The following is a 23,101-nucleotide window of genomic DNA, read 5'->3' on the forward strand; positions in this document are numbered from 1 at the left end:
TGCGTCACATAAGAACATAAGAGAAGCCCTGTTGGATCAGGCCAATGGCCCATCCAGTCCAACACTCTGTGTCACATAAGAGAAGCCACGTTGGATCAGGCCAATGGCCCATCCAGTCCAACACTCTGTGTCACATAAGAGAAGCCACGTTGGATCAGGCCAATGGCCCATCCAGTCCAACACTCTGTGTCACATAAGAACATAAGAGAAGCCCTGTTGGATCAGGCCAATGGCCCATCCAGTCCAACACTCTGTGTCACATAAGAACATAAGAGAAGCCCTGTTGGATCAGGCCAATTGGTACTTTTTCAAAAAGATTGCTTTATTGATCTGGATGAGACTTCTTATAAAATTGCGTATGGTAGATATTAAATAATAGAGGAAGCTATACATTTTTAATAGGGAAAAAATACTTTCCTTGGAAGAAGGAAGATGAGGAAGAGAAGACAATATCAAGGAAAAAGAAGGAAAGCACTCCAGTGCTCAAAACATTAACAAGGAGATACATATTAAACCGGGCCTCTTCCTTTTCATGTCGGTGCCATTACGTAAAGCGACGTTTGATAGATTGAGGCTCCGAAAGTGCTGCTATGTCCACCATCGTAGAAACTTCCGCCTCGAGCGCTTCCTTGGGAGAGAAAGCCAATGCCAGGGCTCAGAACTTGCATTAGAGAGATGCCCGCCCCCCACACACATGGCTTGTATGCAGGGCTTTTTTGGTAGCATGAACTCCTTTGCATATTAGGCCACACACCCCTGATGTAGCCAATCCTCCTGGAGCGTACAGTAGGCCCTGTAATAAAAGCCTTGTAAGCTCTTGGAGGATTGGCTACATCAGGGGTGTGTGGCCTAATATGCAAAGGAGCTCATGCCACAATTCCACCCCTGCTCCTTTGCATATTAGGCCACACACCCCTGATGTAGCCAATCCTCCAAGAGCTTACAAGGCTCTTAGCACAGGGCCTACTGTAAGCTCCAGGGGGATTGGCTACATCAAGAGGTGTGGCCTAATATGCAAAGGAGTCTCTGCGCCAAAAAAAGCCCTGCTTGTATGTACAATAAGTGCACAAAGATGAAAAAACTGCCTTGTGCTGGAAGAAGAAGATGACTGCAGATTTATACTCCGCCCTTCTCTCTGAATCAGAGACTCAGAGCGGCTTACAATCTCCTTTGTTCATCTCCTCTGTTGTGGGGGGAGAAGATATCCCTGTATCTTCTCCCCCCACAACAGAGGAGATGAACAAAGCCACCATAATCATGCCTCCAGTCCAAGGGTTATCACAGCCGTACACCTGCCCGACTCCTACAGGGATCGACTGGAATAGCTGCAAAACAAACAGTGGGAAATTGTGAGTTTCCCGCATTGTGCAGGGGGTTGGACTAGATGACCCTGGAGGCCCCTTCCAACTCTATGATTCTATGAAATAAAAATTTAAGAAGAAGAATTGCAGATTTATACCCCGCCCTTCTCCCTGAATCAGAGACTCAGAGCGGCTTACAATCTCCCATATGTTCTCCCCCCACAACAGACACCCTGTGAGGTGGGTGGGGCTGAGAGGGATCTCACAGCAGCTGCCCTTTCAAGGACAACCTCTGCCAGAGCTATGGCTGACCCAAGGCCATGCTAGAAGGTGCAAGTGGAGGAGTGGGGAATCGAACCCGGTTCTCCCAGATAAGAGAGCTATGGCTGACCCAAGGCCATTCCAGCAGGTGCAAGTGGAGGAGTGGGGCATCAAACCCGGTTCTCCCAGATAAGAGTCCAGCCACTTAACCACTACACCAAACTGGCTCTCTCTCAAAGATGATTTCAAAGATGATCTCAAAGCCAGGGGCGGGGGGAGCTCGTATGGGAAGAGGTGGTCCCGAAGAGGTAAGGTAAGGACCAGCACCTTGAAACTGATCCGGTATTCGATGGGGAGCCAATGCAGTTTGCGCACTACCGGCTGCATTCGTGCCTGTATAGGCCTCAATACTAATAACTGGGCTGCTGCGTTCTGCACCCGTAGAATGCTCCACCCTGGCCGCTCCGATGGGAAGGAAGTGGCCCTTGAGTGTGGGGAGGGGGCGTGAGGGAGGCCACCATGGCTCCTCCTCCAGCAGCTCCCAAGTGTGAGGAAGCAGTGGCGGCAGTGAGCATGAGGCAGCCTGATGGTGAGAGGTCTGGAGACCAAGTCCTATGAGGAAGGGTTGAAGGAGGTAGACATGTTTAGCATGGAGAGGAGACAGCTGAGAGGTGATAGGAGCACCATCTTCTTAGAATCATAGAGTTGGAAGGGACCTCCAGCGTCATCTAGTCCAACCCCCCGCACAATGCAGGAAACTCACAAACACCTCCCCCTGAGTTCACAGGATCAGCATTGCTGTCAGATGGCCATCTAGCCTCTGTTTCAAAACCTCCAAGGAAGGAGAGCTCACCACCTCCCGAGGAAGCCTGTTCCACTGAGGAACTGCTCTAACCAGGGCGGCTGTTTCTCCTCAATGAAGATCTCTGCACTTTTTATGCCTTCTGAAGAGTACATGTTCCTCGACACTTTTTCCCTCTGTGTTTATCTGCTCGAAGCATGTGTCTTCATTTCAGCCAGGAATTTCAGCGCAGTCAAGAGGGCCTTGGGGCGCACACAGGCATATGAAAACAGCAGAGGTAGTCCACTCATACAATTAAGATCGGGGAGCGGGGGGTTGCAGCAGGAACTCCTTTGCATATTAGGCCACACACCCCTGATGTAGCCAGACCTCCTGGAGCTTACAATAGGCCTTGTAAGAAGAGCCCTGTAAGCTCTTGAAGGATTGACTACATCAGGGGTGTGTGGCCTAATATACAAAGGAGCTCATGCCACAATTCCACCCCTGCTCCTTTGCATATTAGGCCACACCCCCTGATGTAGCCAGTCCTCCTGGAGCTTACAGTAAGCCCTGTACGAAGACCCCTGTAAGCTCTTGGAAGATTGGCTGCATCGGGGGGGTGTGGCTGTCAAGCATTGATATTGCTCAATAATCAAGCTTTTGTTCTTTAATCAAAAGTTGCTTTATTGTTAAAACTCCATAGCTTGCCCAAGGACGGACTCCTTGGAAGTAATGACCTACATAGCATTGCATAGTAACTTATAGGCATGCTTCAAAGGGAATGGTTACAGATAACTTCAAAAGGATAACTTAAAGATGCAAATTGAGTTGAGGGTTCACTAGTATCCCTTTATGACTAAGGAATGTCAGCTAATAAAAACCTCTCCCTTTCTCACACATTCTCTGGGAACCAATAAGACCTGGCTGTGTGAATCTGGGGGAGAGGCACTCTACACCGTTAGCACAAGGTTACTCTAAACATCCAGGGTCCAGATGGATTTATTATGCACCCTTTGGTTAGGAGGAGAAAACAGGGGAGGGGGGAGAGCATAAAGAGTGTTCTGCTTTGTATCTGGCTTGTCTGCCGAACACCATTACAAGTAGCATATAGAAATGGCATGCTTGACAGTGGCCTAATATGCAAAAGAGTTCCTGCTACAAGAAAAGCCCTGATTAAGATTGAATATTGGGGATATTCACGTACCAGCTCTCTCTTGGCTTCTTCAATCTTCACTCGAGCAAGAGAAGGACTCTGAAAGAGAACAGAGCACGGCTGTTTCAGAAGGTGCCGAATTCCCACCCTACTTCCCAAGTTTTATGTCCAAACCGATCGTGTTTGGCCAGCACACTAATAATGAAGAGCTAAACTAATCCACTGTGTTTATCGTGCCTGCTTCAGTACCAGCAGAACAGGGCCACGGCTCTTCTTCACATAGAGGATGTCCCAGGTTCAACGTCGGGCCATTTGCAGTTAGATAACCTGAGATACCATCGCTTGGAAAGAAGTCAGACTCAAGCGCAGCTTCCGGTCAGATTCTGTTACCTAGTTCTGGGCCAAATGACTTAACCGTCTCACTCGGTCTACGGCAGTTTCCTATGTCCTCTGTCAAATCTTTCTACGAACAATATCACAACAGAAAAGGACGACCGACGACGACAACACGGAGCAAAATGTTTTCTAAGTCGGGCGCACAAAAATGTGGAATTTGCTTTCAGAGGGTATAATGATGGCCACAGGGATAGACAACTTTGGAAAGGTTACATATAACTCTAACAGTAACTCTTCAACATTTCAGGCGAAGAGGTAGGTGGGGCTGAGAGAGCTCGGACAGAAACTGCTCGAGAGGAACAGCTTTGCAAGAACTTGTGACTGACTCAAGGTCACCATCAGCAGGTGCAGGCGGAGGAGTGGGGAATCAAACCTGGCTCTCCCAGATATGAATCCGTGCACTTAACCACTACACCAAACTGGCTCTCAAATTGGTCCCAATACACTTCTGCCCTCTTGCTTGCCTCCTCTGTTCCACTTAGAAGTGTTTCCAATCATAGAGTTGGAAAGGACCTCCAGGGTCATCTAGTCCAACCCCCCCCTGCACAAAGCAGGAAATTCACAAATACCTCCTCCTAAATTCACAGGATTCGCATTGCGGTCAGATGGCCATCTAGCCTCTGTTTGAAAACCTCCAAAGGAGGAGAGCCCACCACTTCCTGAGGAAGTCTGTTCCACTGAGGAACTGCTCTGTCAGGAAGTTCTTCCTAATGTTGTGTAAAACTACACTCTTGATCACACATGGCTTCCTTTCAGCCACGCAGCACCGTGGTGGCAGCCGCCGCCAAACCCATTTCATTGGCAAAGCTAGTCAGATCTCCAGCGGCCAATCAAAAGCACTGCTGGGCAAAAGTCCCACCTGGCCCCACCCACTTCCTAAAAAACACTCAGAGAGCCCGAGGAAGGGTAGAATGTTGGGGAGCCTGTTTTAAATGTAGCCACATTATAGATGCAAGAATAAGAGAAAAATAGATTACAGGCGTGAGGTCCAAATATGAGTCCAATTTCTTCTTCAGAGGTGCGACTTGCTTCTTTAGTTCTGCAAGTTTCTGTGGGCAGAATACAAAACGTTATACCAAACTGGGTCCAGAACCAAAACGTAATTAAATCTGGCTTCTAGTTATCTATCTAGACCAGGGGTGTCAAACTGGGGGCCGAATTAGGCCCCCAGAGGGCTCCTGTCAAGCCCGAGCAACTGGCTGTCATCTGTTTCCTTCTCCCTCTCTTTTGCTTCCTTCTACGTCACAGCTTGCTTTGCCAGGCTTGCTCAATCGCACAGGAGCAACAGAGCAAAGCCTCTATTTTCTCCATTGGCTGCGGCTCCTCCCTTGGGGAGGAAGGATAGCTTGCTTTGCCGGGCTCTCAATCGCACAGCAGAGCCAGGCTCTCAATCGCACAGCAGAGCCGAGCCTCTCTTCCTTCTGTTGACTGATGCTCCCCCCCCCTCCTGTTCGCCTGGGGAAGGAAGGAAAGAGCCAGAGCTTCCCTTGCCCAGTTCCCTGGATTGCACAGGAGAGATACAAAGAAAGCACCTTTAAGACCAACAAAAGCTAATGTTTTCTTATGGGTTTTTTTTATAACTTTAATTGCCTTTGTCTGTGTGCTTTATAAAGTTTATATCTCTGCTACATTTTATGACACAAATGGCCCGGCCCAAGAAGAAGAAGAAGAAGATGATATTGGATTTATATCCTGCCCTCCACTCCGAAGAGTCTCAGAGTGGCTCACAATCTCCTTTACCTTCCTCCCCCACAACAGACACCCTGTGAGGTGGGTGGGGCTGGAGAGGGCTCTCACAGAAGCTGCCCTTTCAAGGACAACCTCTGCCAGAGCTATGGCTGACCCAAGGCCATTCCAGCAGGTGCAAGTAGAGGAGTGGGGAATCAAACCCGGTTCTCCCAGATAAGAGTCCGCACACTTAACCACTATACCAAACCGGCTCTCCACCAAACCGGCCCAGCAAGACCTCATTTATGTCCGATCCAGCCGTCATAACAAATAATTCTGACACCTCTGATCTAGAAACTTTTCAGTCGCGTTCTCTAGCACACAGGTCATCTGAAGCAATATTTAAAATAATTAGATTATGAGTTAGTTCTCGTGGTCTTTTCTTACAAGCTCAGGGAAATGCTGTTCACCACTTCGGGGTCAGGCCATAATTTTTCTCCAGACCAGTTTGGCCAGGGATCCTGGAGGGGTTTTTGGCAGGAGGCATCTTCGAGACATGGAGCAGATATCACTGGGTGTGTGTGTTTGGGGGGGGGGAGTATCTGTGAATTTCCTGCATTGTGCAAAGGGTTGGAGTAGATGACCCCAGAGGTCCCTTCCAAATCTAATTCTATGAGTTATTTAAATCGCAACTTCCCACAATTTCGCCCTGAATTTGAATGCAAAAATTAAAAAAAAAATCAAGAAAACATATTCGCATTTGGTTCTTGTCACTTATTAAAGGTCAAGGTAGTCCCCTGTGCAAGCACCAGTCGTTTTCGACTCTTGAGGTGATGTTGCTTTCACAACGTTTTCATGGCAGGCTTTTTACGGGGTGGTTTGCCATTACCTTCCCCAGTCATCTACACTTCCCCCCCAGCAGGCTGGGTACTCAATTTACTGACCTCGGAAGGATGGAAGGCTGAGTCAACCTCAAGCCGGCTACCTGAACCCAGCTTCCGCTGGGATCAAACTCAGGTCGTGAGCAGAGCTTAGGACTGCAGTACTGCAGCTTTACCACTCTGCACCACGGGGCTCTTGTTAGATACCTTCTATCCACCCACGCTTTACTCCCTCACTGTATTTTGAGGAGAACTAGGGACCTACCCATTAGATATAAGAACAGAAGAGAAGCCATGTTGGATCAGGCCAGTGGCCCATCCAGTCCAACACTCTGCGTCACATAAGAACATAAGAGAAGCCATGTTGGATCAGGCCAATGGGCCATCCAGTCCAACACTCTGTTTCACATAAGAACATAAGAGAAGCCATGTTGGATCAGGCCAATGGGCCATCCAGTCCAACACTCTGTGTCACATAAGAACATAAGAGAAGTCATGTTGGATCAGGCCAGTGGCCCATCCAGTCCAACACTCTGTGTCACATAAGAACATAAGAGAAGCCATGTTGGATCAGGCCAGTGGCCCATCCAGTCCAACACTCTGTGTCACATAAGAACATAAGAGAAGCCCTGTTGGATCAGGCCAATGGCCCATCCAGTCCAACACTCTGTGTCACATAAGAACATAAGAGAAGCCATGTTGGATCAGGCCAATGGGCCATCCAGTCCAACACTCTGTGTCACACAGGGGCCAAAAAACCCAGGTGCCATCAGGAGGTCCATCAGTAGAGCCAGCACACTAGAAGCCCTCCCACTGTGCCCCCCCAGGTGCTAAGAATACAGGGCATCACTACCCCGGACAGAGAGTTCCAACAATACACTGTGGCTAATAGCCACTGAGGGACCTCTGCTCCATATGCTTATCCAATCCTTGCTTGAAGCTGGCTATCTTTGTGGATCCCTTTGCATTCCGAAATACCAACGACCAGAATCACCTAATATGTACAAATGAATTTGCTGGACAAGAGTATTTGAGTAAACATCATACTTCCAACCCATCAGTTAGAGCAGGGGTGGCCAAACTATGGCTCGGGAGCCACATGCGGCTCTTCCACATGTATCGTGTGGCTCTTGAAGTCCCCGCTGCCTTGACAGCCAGTTTGGAGAAGGAATTTCTCTGTTTAAATCACTTCTCCAAGCCAAGCCGGTCAGTAGCTTGGAGAACACATATAAAGTTAAAGCTGTTTTCTTTCCACCTGTCCTTCCCTTCCCCATCTATTTTTTTTCCTTCCTTCCTTCCTTCCTTCCTTCCTTCCTTCCTTCCTTCCTTCCTTCCTTCCTTCCTTCCTTCCTTCCTTCCTTCCTCCCTCCCTCCCTCCCCTCAAACATCTGACATTTATTCTGTGTGGCTCTTAAGCAAGCGCAGCCACCACTGAGTCAGAGTTTCATTTGCAAATACCGTCAACATTCGTAGCAGAACACCCACCTCTGAGAGACTCACTAGAGACTCATGCGTCAAGGAAGCCTCCATCCCACTAGCGGAGAGTTGTTCCTGGAAAAGGTGAGGTGGGGGGAGAAAAAGAACAGGCAAAGGCAGTGACTACAACTCCACAGCTAAATAATCAGGCAGAACAAAATTACTCAGAAGGAAAAGCGTTCAGGGAAACAGAGGTCTGCAGAGATCCTAACTGCTTTCACGATCATAAACATCTGCCCAATACTCAAACTACTGTTCCATCTAATCCAGTAAAGAACAGGTCCCCAACACCCGGTTCATGGACCGGTACCAGTCCGTGGCTTGTTAGCAACTGGGCCATAAGTTGTATAATTATTTCATTATATATTACAATGTAGTAGTAATAACAACAACAAAAATAACAACAATACTACATAGGATTTATATCCTGCCCTCCACTCAAAATCTCAGAGTGGCTCATAAGAACATCAGAGAAGCCCTGTTGGATCAGGCCAATGGCCCATCCAGTCCAACACTCTGTGTCACATAAGAACATAAGAGAAGCCCTGTTGGATCAGGCCAATGGCCCCTCCAGTCAAACACTCTGTGTCACATAAGAACATAAGAGAAGCCACGTTGGATCAGCCCAATGGCCCATCTAGTCCAACACTCTGTGTCACATAAGAGAAGCCACGTTGGATCAGCCCAATGGCCCATCCAGTCCAACACTCTGTGTCACATAAGAACATAAGAGAAGCCATGTTGGATCAGGCCAATGGCCCATCCAGTCCAACACTCTGTGTCACATAAGAACATAAGAGAAGCCACGTTGGATCAGCTCAATGGCCCATCCAGTCCAACACTCTGTGTCACATAAGAACATAAGAGAAGCCACGTTGGATCAGGCCAATGGCCCATCCAGTCCAACACTCTGTGTCACATAAGAACATAAGAGAAGCCACGTTGGATCAGCCCAATGGCCCATCCAGTCCAACACTCTGTGTCACATAAGAACATAAGAGAAGCCACGTTGGATCAGCCCAATGGCCCATCCAGTCCAACACTCTGTGTCACATAAGAACATAAGAGAAGCCACGCTGGATCAGGCCAATGGCCCCTCCAGTCCAACACTCTGTGTCACACAGTGGCCAATACACACACACACTGTGGATAACAGCCACTTCGGGACCTCTGCTCCATATTATTATCCCCTCTTGAAGCTGGCTATGCTTGTAGCCGCCACCACCGCCTGCGGCAGTGAATTCCACATGTTAATCACCCTTTGGGTGAAGAAGGACTTCACAATCTCCTTTATCTCCCCCCCCCCCCACAACAGACACCCTGTGAGGTGGGTGAGGCTGAGCGAGCTCTCCGCAGAAGCTGCCTTTTCAAGAACTACCCCTGAGAGAGCTATGGCTGACCCAAGGCCATTCCAGCAGCTGCAAGTGGAAGAGTGGGAAATCAAACCCGGTTCTCCCAGATAAGAGTCTGCACACTTGACCACCACACCAAAATAAAGTGCAAAATTGTATCATCCCAAAATTATTGCCCCCCACCACCCTGGTCCGTAGAAAAATTGCCTTCCACAAAACCGGTCCCTGGTGACGAAAAGGTTTGGGACAGCTGCAGTAGAGTCTTAACATTGTCTGCTCGACCACTTCTCAGCAGAACTGGAAAAGACTTGCACCCACTGGATCCACCGTGACCTCTTTTCCGTAAGTGCTGGTCACTATTCTCTCCCTATCATTAAAAATGAAGAAACTCCTGGGCTTCCATTCGGATTGAAAATGGGGCTGACTAAAAATGTACTTAAACCCTGTGAGCTCAGACAGAAGAAGAAGAAGATGATGATATTGGATTTATATCCCGCCCTCCACTCCGAAGAGTCTCGGAGCGGCTCACAATCTCCTTTACCTTCCTCCCCCACAACAGACACCCTGTGAGATGGGTGGGGCTGGAGAGGGCTCTCACAGCAGCTGCCCTTTCAAGGACAACCTCTGCCAGAGTTATGGCTGACCCAAGGCCATGCTAGCAGGTGCAAGTGGAGGAGTGGGGAATCAAACAAGTTCTCCCACTACACCAAACTGGCTCTCCCAGCTAACTCTTTTGAGCAGGAGTCCATCTTTGTCATCATCCCACTCTGGAAAAATGCACATGCATTGACCCCCCCCCCGACACACACGCACCATTTTATTTAAAAAGGAGCAGCAGCTCTAAAATTTTTCATCCCATTCCCAAGACCCAAGTCTTCCCGGTAGTAACCAGGGCAGCAGAAGGCTTTCCGAGCTCACCTCCGCTGCCTTGATTCGGAATTTGAAGTTTTCAGATTTGTCCTTCAAGAACTTCATGTTCTGAGTTCGGCCATCAGCTTTGGCTTTTTCCACCGCCAGAAGCTCTTCCGTTTTTTTTAAGGTCGCTAAAATGAAAGGGGGGGGGGGGGGAAACAACAGAAAAAACTCATACTAAATGCTGTAAGGCAGGGGTGGGGAATCTTTATTCTAACATATGGATATTTATAACACATGGGCCATATGGATATTTATAACATCATTCGCGGGCCATAAAAATTATCAACTTAAAAAACAGTGCTCCGCCGAGGGAGAATGATTCAGGCCAGCAAAATTAATGCAAATAATTGTTTTTCTATTTGAAGTCATGTGGGGAGAGCCTAATCTGGCACACACACACACACACACGGCCCGCCGCCCTAGGCAAATGCATAGATCCAGGGCTTTTTTTAGAAAAAGTCCAGCAGGGACTCAGTAGCATATTAGACCACATCCCCTAATATTAGCATATTTGATCACACACTCATTAGCATATTAGGCCACACCCTCTGGGATAATCAAGTGCAAACTGAACTGTGACGGTAACTTTTCCAGGCCCTGCAGCAATTCTGGCCGGCCAGCCAGGCCCCAGGGAGGCTGCCGCACAGTACATCTGGGCCCTGCGATCCCTGCCTAGCCCTGGGGAGGCTGCTGCACAGCACAGCTGGGCCCCACGATCCTCGCTGGCCAGCCAGGCCCCAGGGAGGCTGCCACATGGCAATCTATGTATCTGTCCAGCAATCCCCGAGGGCCACACCAAGTGACCTTGAGGGCCACTGATGGACCTCTGCTCCATATTTTTATCCAATCCCCTCTTGAAGCTGGCTATGCTTGTAGCCGCCACCACCTCCTGTGGCAGTGAATTCCACATGTTAATCACCCTTTGGGTGAAGAAGGACTTCCTTTTATCCGTTTTAACCCGACTGCTCAGCAATTTCATCGAATGCCCACGAGTTCTTGTATTGTGAGAAAGGGAAAAAAGAACTTCTTTCTCTACCTTCTCCATCCCAGGCATAATCTTGTAAACCTCTATCGTGTCACCCTGCAGTCGACGTCCCCACCCCTGCTGTAAGGAATGGAAGCCAGTCTGCATGGGATGGTTGGGTGTGATTGGCTTCAGCTGCAGGACTCTCCCTTGAACGACGGGAGTGGCTGCAGCTTTAAAAGATTTGTTTTTCCTCCCAAGTGGCAGCTCTCCGAGTCGGAAACAGACACTTTTCCAAAGAAGACTGCTGATAAGACCATCACGGCTCCCAGCCCTTTCTTCGACGCTTCAAGTTTGTACAACCTGATTAGTTTGTTTCGTTGCCTGCCTGCTTGCTTGATGATGCTGAACAAGTATTTTATCGCTTTTGTACAAATTTGGACTGGGGTGTTTATCTGTGTTTACACACTGTGAACAGTTGTCTCTTTTTAATTCAATTAAAAGTGAAAAATCCCTTTTACGCTGGTCAGAGTTCTTTGCCAAACACCTCTTCACACAAACCCAGAGGTCCTTCAGACCTGATAAATGCATACAGCGTTAAGGCAGAAACTGCCCCCAAATAATTCAAGTGTACATATACCAGAACTCTGTGCCACAGGAAATGGTGCCGCATGTCTCCAAATCTGTCCACCGCAAAGTCTTACTAAGAAATTGCGCCTTCGTAACAGCATGTGCCTGACATGTAGACAGTATGGCTGGGGTGTCAAATATGTGGCCCAGAGGCCAAATCAGGCCCCCAGAGGGCGATGAGACCCCTGAGCAACTGCCTGTCATCTGCTTCCTTCTCCATCTCTCTTGCTTCCTTCTGCATAAACAGCTTGCTTTCCCAGGCTTGCTCAATTGTACAGGAGCTATAGAACAAAACCTCAATTTTCTCCATTAGCTGAGCCATCTATGCTTGTAGCCACTGCCACCTCTTGTGGAAGTGAATACCATGTGTTAATCACCCTTTGGGGGAAAAAGTACTTCTTTTTATCCTTCTAGCCTAACTGAAGAAAGAGACTGAATTAAGAGAGAGAGAGAGAGAGAGAGACAGACAGACAGACACAGAGACATCCACTCAGTACTTACTCCTGTAGACGCTTTTCCAGTACCAGTGTCGAAGTGAGCTTTTGTCTCAGGTTGGTCAACTCACATTCCAAGTCTTTGTTTTTTGATTGTGTTGCATGCAGATCTGAAGTCAAGCCATTGATGGCAGGAATGAAACTAAAGACAAAAAGAGAGAGAGAGAGAGAGCAGTAAGTGGATCAAGCTTTTTAATTATTATTTTTTAAAAATATATTTTTAATTATTATAAGTCAGACTAGCAGATTGATGTCTATGCAATGCAGGAAATTCACCAATCCCTCCCCCTAAATTCACAGGATCTTCATCGCTGTCAGATGGCCATCTAGCCTCTGTTTAAAAACCTCCAAAGGAGAGCCCACCAACTCCCGAGGAAGCCTGTTCCACTGAGGAACCGCTCTAACGATCAGGAAGTTCTTCTTAACGTTGAGCCAGAAACTCTTTTGATTTAATTTCAATCCATTGGTTCTGGTCCTACCTTTTGGGGCCACAGAAAAGAATTCCACGCCATCCTCTAGATGACAGCCCTTCAGGTACTGGAAGATGGCGATCATATCACCTCTCAGCCACCTCCTTTCCAGGCTAAACACGCCCAGCTCCTTCAACCTTTCTTCATAGGACTATTCTGACATATTGTCCCTTTGTTGATGCAGCCCCGTTAACATAAACTAACAATCACCAGACCCCAAATTGTGCTTTTTTTTAATCTGCTAACAAACATCTCCATGATTTTGCATACTAACTCGCTGCCCACTTTCTCTACATTTAGGACTGTTTGCCATTCCAGCCTATTGTCTGATGAAGTCTGCTCCCAGCACGCGAAAGCTTCCATTCTGAATAAAACTTGGTTGGTCTTAAAGGTGACACTTGACTCCTGCTTTGTTCTACTGCTTCAGACCAACCCGTCTGCCCACCTGGATCTGTCAACAAGGAAAACGAATATTTGGAGAAATCGCGCGTGGGTATTCCAGAAGAGTATCGCTCTTTAAAGAGGAGAAGAACAGAACCTACAGTGAGAAGAGTGACATGAACAAGCCATTCCAGAATTGTTTCGGAGGGCAGCCCTCTTCGTCTTCAGTAGAAGAGCAAGATTTGAGTCCCGGAGTGCCTGAGAGACCAAAAAAGAGTTTGGGGGTTTGAGCTCCTGAGAGTCAAAACTCCCTGAAAGATTTGATGATCTCTGAGGTGTTACTGGTCTTGAATCCACCTATTCCAGGATTTTCATTTTCTTCCCAGTGGAGACCCAGAGCGACTGACATCGCTCTCCTCGCCTCCATTTTATCCTCACAGCAACCCTCCGAGGTAGGTTAAGCGGAGAGGATGTGACTCGTCCAAGGTCGCCCAGCAAACTTCCACAGCACAAGTGGAGATTCAAATCTGGGTCTCCAAGATCCTAGGCCAATGCTCTTAACCACTACACAGGTGTAGTACTTGCTCCTCTTTGAAAGAACAGTCATCCTGCAGGTTCGCTTTTTCTCAGCAAAAACCGATATAAGCCACAGAAGTTCGAGAAATGGCTCTCGCTGTTCTCATCAGATTTTTTTTGTAGCAGGAACTCCTTTGCATATTAGGCCACACCCCCACGAGCTTACAGGGCTCTTCATACAGGGCCTACTGTAAGCTCCAGGAGGATTGGCTGCATCAGGGGGTGTGGCCTAATAGGCAAAGGAGGTCCTGCTAGAATTCCTTACAGGGCTCTTCTCACAGGGCCTGCTGTAAGCTCCAGGGGGATTGGCTGCATCAGGGGTGTGTGGCCTGATAGGCAAAGGAGGTCCTGCTAGAATTCCTTACAGGGCTCTTCTCACAGGGCCTGCTGGAAGCTCCAGGAGGACTGGCTACATCAGGGTGTGTGGCCTAATATGCAAAGGAGGTCCTGCTAGAATTCCTTACAGGGCTCTTCTCACAGGGCCTACTGTAAGCTCCAGGAGGATTGACTACATCAGGGGTGTGTGGCCTAATATGCAAAGGAGGTCCTGCTAGAATTCCTTACAGGGCTCTTCTCACAGGGCCTGCTGTAAGCTCCAGGAGGATTGGCTACATCAAGGGGTGTGGCCTAATAGGCAAAGGCGGTCCTGCTAGAATTCCTTACAGGGCTCTTCTCACAGGGCCTACTGTAAGCTCCAGGAGGATTGGCTACATCAGGGGTGTGTGGCCTAATAGGCAAAGGCGGTCCTGCTAGAATTCCTTACAGGGCTCTTCTCACAGGGCCTACTGTAAGCTCCAGGAGGATTGGCTGCATCAGGGGCTATGGCCTAATAGGCAAAGGAGGTCCTGCTAGAATTCCTTACAGGGCTCTTCTCACAGGGCCTGCTGTAAGCTCCAGGAGGATTGGCTACATCAGGGGTGTGTGGCCTAATAGGCAAAGGAGGTCCTGCTAGAATTCTTTACAGGGCTCTTCTCACAGGGCCTGCTGTAAGCTCCAGGAGGATTGGCTACATCATGGGGCGGGGAGTGTCACCTAATAGGCAAAGGAGTTCCTGATACAAAATAAGCCCTGGTCCTCATTAACCGTGGCATTTCGAACAAACTTCTACCAGTGAGAAAGCCAAAGGCAGATTCTACCTTGCTAGGGAAGTGTCCTTTGTTTCCAGGGCTACGGCTGAGTCCACTAGGGTGTTCAGGTAGCTGGTGCTGGCATTTGAGAGGCCGGCGAGAGAAATATTTAAACTTTCAGCCAGAAGGCCCTGTAGATAGCTGCCTGAGGGAAACAAAAACACAAAAGCCAGACCTTTTTTAAAAAAAATTATTGTACAAACGACTGAGAAGAATTTTAGCCAGCACAAGCGTAGCAACAGCATTTGCAATCTAAAACAACGGAATAAAGAGGGAGTCTCTAAAGGCTGTTTAGAAACAGCTTCTTAAAATTGAAGTCACCTCCAGACTAGACTATTGTAACGCTCTCTATGTGGGGCTACCCTTTTTCCCGCTCCGGAAACTCCAGCGGGCGCAGAACGTAGCAGCACTGTTGTTGACACTGAGGCCTGTACAGGTGCGGATGCATCCAGTGCTGCACTGGCTACCTCGTGAGTACCAGATCCATTTCAAGGTGTTGGTCCTTATCTTTAAGGTCCTTCATGGGCAGGGGCCTGCATAGCTTCGGCACCGCCTCTTCCCATATGAGCCCCGCCCCCGGGCTTTGAGGTTCGCTGCACATCTGGAAAAAGTCCAGAAAACGGCAACTAGAATGATTAAAGGGTTGGAACACTTTCCCTATGAAGAAAGGTAGAAACGTTTGAGGCTCTTTAGCTTGGAGAAACGTTGACTGAGGGATGACATGATAGAGGTTTACAAGGTTATGCATGGGATGGAGAAAGTAGAGAAAGAAGTCCTTTTCTCCCTTTCTCACAATACGAGAACTCGTGGGCATTCGATGAAGTTGCTGAGCAGTCGGGTTAGAACAGATCAAAGGAAGTCCTTCTTCACCCAAAGGGTGGTGAACACGTGCAATTAACTGCCACAGGTGGTGGTGGCGGCCACAAGCATAGCCAGCTTCAAGAGGGGGTTAGATAAAATGTGGAGCAGAGGTCCATCAGTGGCTATTAGCCACAGCATATTGTTGGAACTGTCTGGGGCAGTGATGCATTGTATTCTTGGTGTTGGGGGGGGGCAAAGTGGAAGGGCTTCTAGCCCCACTGGTGGACCTCCTGATGACACTTGGGTTTTGTTTTGGCCACTGTGTGACACAGACTGTTGGAATGGATGGGCCATTGGCCTGACCCAACAGGGCTTCTCTTATGTTCTTATGTGACACAGAGTGTTGGACTGGATGGGCCACTGGCCTGATCCAACATGGCTTCTCTTATGTTCTTATGAGACAAAGAGTGTTGGACTGGATGGGCCGTTGGCCTGACCCAACAGGGCTTCTCTTATGTTCTTATGTGACACAGAGTGTTGGACTGGATGGGCCATTGGCCTGATCCAACAGGGCTTCTCTTATGTTCTTATGAGACACAGAGTGTTGGACTGGATGGGCCATTGGCCTGATCCAACAGGGCTTCTTTTATGTTCTTATGTGACACAGAGTGTTGGACTGGATGGGCCATTGGCCTGATCCAACAGGGCTTCTCTTATGTTCTTATGAGACACAGAGTGTTGGACTGGATGGGCCATTGGCCTGATCCAACAGGGCTTCTCTTATGTTCTTATGTGACACAGAGTGTTGGACTGGATGGGCCATTGGCCTGATCCAACAGGGCTTCTCTTATGTTCTTATGTTACACAGAGTGTTGGACTGGATGGGCCATTAACCTGATCCAACATGGCTTTTCTTATGTTCTTGTGGTCCCTGGTCCTAAGGACGCCCAACTGGCCTCAACTAGAGCCAGGGCCTTTTCGGTCCGGGTCCCTACCAGGTGGAACAAGCTCCCGCTAGATCCGGGCCCTGTGGGATGGAGCTCTTCTGCCAGGCTTTCTTTTTTAAAATTGGTCTTTATAGTTTATTGAATTTATGCAACGTACAAAAAAAACCCTCACCAATTCAAAAAACATACACCATGTATACATAAAACAGAGATCAAAGGTAGTTCTACAATGCTCACATTTTACAACCACTAGTTCATAACGATTTGAACATGTTTTATTTCACTTACCTAATAGTTTTTTACTTCCGGTTTCCTGGATCCACCTACATAATCTATCCTGTTTATCTATTGCTAATTGCCACGATTTTCCATTCAAAAGGGCTGTCAAGATATCTAATTCCGCTACATTCAAAGTTTTCTCTAATAACTTCTCCATATTTGATACCTTTTTCTGTCTCCAACTTCTAGTGTATAGGATTCTTGCTGCTGTTATAACAGGTATCACTAAATGGATATTTCCTTTATCCGCATCCTTCTGTATTATACTTAATAAAAATATTTCCGGTTTAAAAGGTATTGCTATTTTCAAAATCCCTTGTAGCATTTAATGCACTTTTGCGCAGTAAGATTTGGACTTTTTACATAGCTACCAAAGATGATAAAAAGTACCTGGGTGATCCTCACACTTCCAGCATGTTAAAGAGATTTAGGGGTATATCCTAGCTAACTTAACCAGTGTTATATACCACTGTGAAACATTTTGAATACGTTTTCCTTAAAATCTACAGATCTTGCGATCTTGCAATTTACCCTCCACAACTTCATCCATTGCTCTAACTCAGGGATGGGAAACCTCCGTCTCGAGAGCTCTATGCGACCCTTGAGGTCACTTGTGTGGCCCTCAGGGATTGCTGGGCCAAACTGAGCCATGTGGCAGCCTCCCCGGGGCCTGGCTGGCCAGCGAGGATCATGGGGCCCAGCTGTGCTGTGCAGCAGCCTCCCCAGGGCCAGGCAGGGATCACAGGGCCCAGATGTACTGTGTGGCAGCCTCCCTGGAGCCTGGCTGGCCGTCCAGAATTGCTGCAGGGCCTGGAAAAGTTACCGTCACAGTTCAGTTTGCACTTGAACATCCCAGAGGGTGTGGCCTAATATGCTAATGAGTGTGTGACCTAATATGCTAATATTAGGGGATGTGGTCTAATATGCTACTGAGTTCCTGCTGGGCTTTTTCTACAAAAAAAGCCCCGGACCTATGCATTTTCCTAGGGCGGTGGGCCGTGTGTGTGTGTGTGCCAGATTAGGATCTCCCCACATGACTTCAAATAGAAAAACAATCATTTGCATTAATTTTGCTGGCCAGAATCAGAGCAGTTTTTTAAGTTGATAATTTTTATGGCCCGCGAATGATGTTATAAATATCCATACGGCCCTTGGCAGAAAAAAGGTTCCCCATCCCTGCTCTAACTCAATACTATATCCCAGATTTTGTGACCATTTTACCATCACTTCCATAACTGTTTCCTCCTCCATCTTCATTTGTAAAAGATAGTTATTTTTGATAAGTTTTCCGCCAGGCTTTTCATGGATCCAGAGGGCGTCCCATTATCCTCACTGGTTCGCCAGCATCCCACCATTATGGTCACTGTGTTGTTCGATAGTCATCAGCCTCCTTGTTATTGTGTGGTTCTGCTGCCTGTGTTTGAGATGGACATATGAAGCTGCCTTATACTGAATCAGACCCTCGGTCCATCAAAGTCAGTCTTGTCTGCTCAGACTGGCAGCGCCTCCCCAGGGTCCCAAGCTGAGGTTTTTCACACCTATTTGCCTGGACCCTTTTTGGAGATGCCGGGGATTGAAACCTGGGACCTTCTGCTTCCCAAGCAGATGCTCTACCACTGAGCCACCGTCCCTCCCCTTGAACAGCTGAGGTTTTTCATGCCTACTTGCCTGGACCTTTTTTAGTTGGAGATGCCGGAGATTGAACCTGGGACCTTCTGCTTCCCAAGCAGATGCTCTACCACTGAGCCACCGTCCCTCCCTAGTGTATTGCCTTCAATTTTACATTATCTGTTTTTATGGCATTAATTTTTTAATCTGTAACATGTTTTGAAATTGTTGCTGTAAAGCTGCCCTGAGCCCGCTTGCGAGAGAGAGCGGGATATAAGTAGAAAGATTTAAATTAAATTAAATTAAAAAGCCAACCCCCAACCTCACCATCTGATTCATACTCCTCTGTCTTCTGCTTCATGTCGTCAATTATCAGAATGACGTCCCCATCTCTGGACTCATTGCATTCTGCCAACTCAAACAAAATATCCACTGCTCGAGCATCTGCCTCATATGGGGGGATAGGCTGATCCCCAAAAGTCTTTTTCAACCACAAAGCAACCTGCCAGGGAGAGAAAAGAGGGAAAAAAGAATATGATCTTTATATGATTTTTAAAACAACATTTATTTATTATAGTTACATATCCTTTTACTTTATAGCATGCTCAGCACGGCTTTTCTGAGCAGGAACGCACAGGAACGCAGTTCCGGCTGGTTTGGTATAATATGCAACTGAATTCCTGCTAGGTTTTTTTCTACAAAAAAGCCCTATGTGAAACAATGATGACATTAGGGGGTGTGGCTTAAAATGCAAACGAGTTCCTGCTGGGCTTTTTCTTCAAAAAAGCCCCATGTGAAACAATGGTGACATCAGGGGGTGTGGCTTAAAATGCAAATGAGTTCCTGCTGGACTTTTTCTCCAAAAATTCCTATGTGAAACAATCTTGCCATCAGGGGGTGTGGCTTAACGTGCAAATGAATTCCTGCTGGACTTTTTCTAGAAAAAAGCTCTCTGTGAAACAATGGCGCCATCAGGGGGTGTGGCTTAAAATGCAAATGAGTTCCTGCTGGAGGTTTTTTCTAAAGCCCTCTGTGAAACAATGGTGACATCAAGGGGTGTGGCTTAACGTGCAAATGAATTCCTGCAGGACTTTTTCTAGAAAAAAGCCCTCTGTGAAACAATGGCACCATCAGGGGGTGTGGCTTAAAATGCAAATGAGTTCCTGCTGGAGTTTTTTTTTAAAGCCCTATGTGAAACAATGGTGCCATCAGGGGGTGTGGCTTAACGTGCAAATGAATTCCTGCTGGACTTTTTCTAGAAAAAAGCCCTTTGCGAAACAATGGCGCCATCAGGGGGTGTGGCTTAAAATGCAAATGAATTCCTGCTGGACTTTTTCTAGAAAAAAGCCCTTTGCGAAACAATGGCGCCACCAGGGGTGTGGCTTAAAATGCAAATGAGTCCCTGCTGGAGTCTTTCTTTTTTAAAAAAAAGCCCTATGTGAAACAATGGTGACATCAAGGGGTGTGGCTTAAACACAAATGAGTTCCTGCTGGGCTTTTTCTACCAAAAAAGCCCTGATGCTCAGGATAGAAGAAGAAGATATTGGATTTATATCCCGCCCTCCACTCCGAAGAGTCTCAGAGCGGCTCACAATCTCCTTTACCTTCCTCCCCCACAACAGACACCCTGTGAGGTAGATGAAGATATTGGATTTATATCCCGCCCTCCACTCCGAAGAGTCTCAGAGCGGCTCACAATCTCCTTTACCTTCCTCCCCCACAACAGACACCCTGTGAGGTGGGTAGGGCTGAGAGGGCTCTCACGGCAGCTGCCCTTTCAAGGACAACCTCTGCCAGAGCTATGGCTGACCCAAGGCCATTCCAGCAGGTGCAAGTGAAGGAGTGGGGAATCAAACCCGGTTCTCCCAGATAAGAGTCCGCACACTTAACCACTACACCAAACTGGATAGATACAAAATAGTTCAGGATTCTCAGGATAGTATAGGAAGCCATAATGCATACAAGGGCTGGGAGCTATAGAATCCTGTGCCCTCTCTGCTGCAGGCTACAGAAGGGATGCTGGATGAGGGGCACACTTCTTGGTAGCAGTGCATGTGAACAAGATCTTGGGCTACAGGTGGACATTAAGTTAAATATGAGCAGCCAGTGTGATGCAGTGATCTATCGGGCATCCTCTGAAACCTTCCCCCAGCACTTTACTATCCAAGTGCTTGAGTTGGGTCAAGGGTCTGAGTTAACAACCTTAAGTAGTGTCGATGACCTGAAGCTGTGCTATGTGGTGTTAACTAGCTGATGTCGTACCAACGGCTGAACTGTGGCCTCTGGCTGTAATACTGTTGGGAGTTATGACCCTCTATTTACGTATTACGTTTATGAGATGTTTTAAATTTGTGGTTTAATTGGATGTGTCTTATTTATTGTTATTGGAATGTTTTAATGTTGTAAGCCGCCCTGAGCCCGCCTTGCGGGATAGAGCGGGGTATAAATCGCAAATTAAATTAAATTATATTAAAAGGCCAATGCACGTTAAGCCACACCCCCTGATGGCACCATTGTTTCACATAGGGCAATGGGGTGTATAAACAGATGTATAACACCCAAATCACAAGAGGACATAGTCCTGCTGTACACTGCATTGGTCAGGCCGCACCTGGAGTCTTGTGTGCACTTCTGGAGGCCTTACTTCAAGAAAGATGTGGACAGAACAGAGCAGGTGCAGAAGAGAGCGACGAGGATGATTGGGGGGGGGGGGGGAGACCAAGCCCATCGAGGGAAATGGAGGGGTATTCTGTCTTCACCAGTCTCCATTATTTTATGGAAGAGGGCTATGCTTCCAATACGAACTACTGAATTTAAAGTGGACGTTGACACAACATTGAGGAACTCGTCGGATCGCTGTTGCGATTTTTCACAAGCCAAGTTTTTGTTTGCTGTATGCATTAACTAGCGTGCGCTACACCTTCCGAACATTTGATTGCTGTTTTGCTGGATTCATTTGTATTAGCTTGATTCTGCTGTTGAATATATAGAATTATTTTGCCGGTAATCCCAGCTGTGTGTTTTTCTATTGTTTACCAGTTCTCTCAATTGCACAGCAGAGCTACAGAGCCAAGCCTCTCTTCTTTCAACCCCACCGAGGAATGTCGTTAAAACCTCGACTGCATTTTTATTTCAGTTGTGAGAAGCACACAACGTAAATGTTGCTTTGTTTTTACAGAAGCACATGACTTCCCCAACGCCCACGCTTGAAGAAATGGCTTAAGCTGCAATCACAAATAGTAGAAACCCCATAAACATTTCTTCCTTTAATACATTTGCATTATAATTTCAAACCAATACTGCCTCCCAAAATGATTCAGTTGCAGTTATGTTTCAGTAACCCTTGACAGGACTGGGTGAAATGTAGATACAACAAGTTCTCTACCTAGCATGGCTATAAATTCAGGTGCTAGGAGTTTATTCCAGATCAGTCACTGCAGTTTACAAAATGAAACCTCAACCTCGGCCCCCTTGTAAATGCTACGGCTCACTTACTTTATTCAGCTTCTCCTCCATGCCTGTAAAACGATTTTGTATCGCAAAGCTCCCGCTTCCCTCCCTTGGCGGCTTTTTAATGACGCCACATGACGCGAACTGATGACCTCATCGCGAAGTGATTCCTGGGGGTTGTAGTCCTTCGGCAGTTCGGCGACTCCATGCCTCGCAGCTAGATCCCGGTAGGCAGCGGCGTTAGGTCTGAAGCAATAGGTAGACAAGTGCACCTTTAAAAGTTTTTTGAGCAGCAGTTCCAGGTGGCTTGATGCCAGGGGGTGTGGCCTAATATGCAAATGAATCCCTGCTGGGCTTTTTCTACAAAAAGCCCTATGTGGAATAATAGTCTCATCAGGGGTGTGGACTAATATGCAAATGAGTTCTTGCTAGGCTCTTTCTACAAAGGAAGCCCTGCTGTAAAACCAGCTACGTTTTATTTAGAATGTAAGCTTTTGTATGCTCTTTAGCAGACTTCATCAGACAAAAAAAGATTTTTTAAAAGCTTAAAAGAAAACATGCTTGAAACATTAGCACTCGTTAGTCTTAAAGGTTCTTTCTTTGTATCTCTCCCATGCGAGCCAGTGAACTGCGCAAAAGAAGCTCTGGCCCTTTCTTTCCGTCCCCTGGGGACCAGGAGGGGATCTTTTTTGTCTGATAAAGTCAGTTTGGTGTAGTGGTGAAGTGTGCGGACTCTTATCTGGGAGAACCGGGTTTGATTCCCCACTCCTCCACTTGTAGCTGCTAGCATGGCCTTGGGTCAGCCATAGCTCTTGCAGAGGTTGTCCTTGAAAGGGCAGCTGCTGGGAGAGCCCTCTCCAGCCCCACCCACCTCACAGGGTGTCTGTTGTGGGGGAGGAAGGGAAACGAGATTGTGAGCTGCTCTGAGACTCTTTGGAGCGGAGGGCGGGATATAAATCCAATATCTTCATCTACCTCACAGGGTGTCTGTTGTGGGGGAGGAAGGGAAAGGCGATTGTGAGCCGCTCTGAGCCTCTTCGGAGTGGAGGGCGGGATATAAATCCAATATCTTCTTCTTCTTGATGTAGTCTGCTTAAGAGCATATGAAAGCTTACATTCTAAATAAAACTTAAGTTGGTCTTAAAGGTGTACCTGTCTACTGCTTTGTTCGATGCCTTGCAGTTGGAATC

The 23,101-nt window shown here is 47.4% G+C and overlaps 1 protein-coding gene across 1 annotated transcript; it reads right to left on the reverse strand.

The window, feature by feature from the left end:
- Positions 1 to 301: 301 nt before the first annotated feature.
- HAUS1 (HAUS augmin like complex subunit 1) lies at positions 302 to 22,157 on the reverse strand. The gene is given in 9 exon segments (XM_060236217.1): positions 302 to 628; positions 3,548 to 3,595; positions 4,870 to 4,941; positions 7,927 to 7,992; positions 10,188 to 10,312; positions 12,269 to 12,414; positions 14,836 to 14,971; positions 18,789 to 18,963; positions 21,957 to 22,157. Coding segments are annotated over 9 exon segments (873 nt in total). The 5' UTR covers positions 21,978 to 22,157; the 3' UTR covers positions 302 to 544.
- Between the last annotated feature and the right edge of the window lie 944 nt (positions 22,158 to 23,101).

The sequence above is a fragment of the Heteronotia binoei genome, chromosome 4 (genome assembly GCF_032191835.1).
Source record: "Heteronotia binoei isolate CCM8104 ecotype False Entrance Well chromosome 4, APGP_CSIRO_Hbin_v1, whole genome shotgun sequence".
NCBI lineage: Eukaryota > Metazoa > Chordata > Lepidosauria > Squamata > Gekkonidae > Heteronotia > Heteronotia binoei.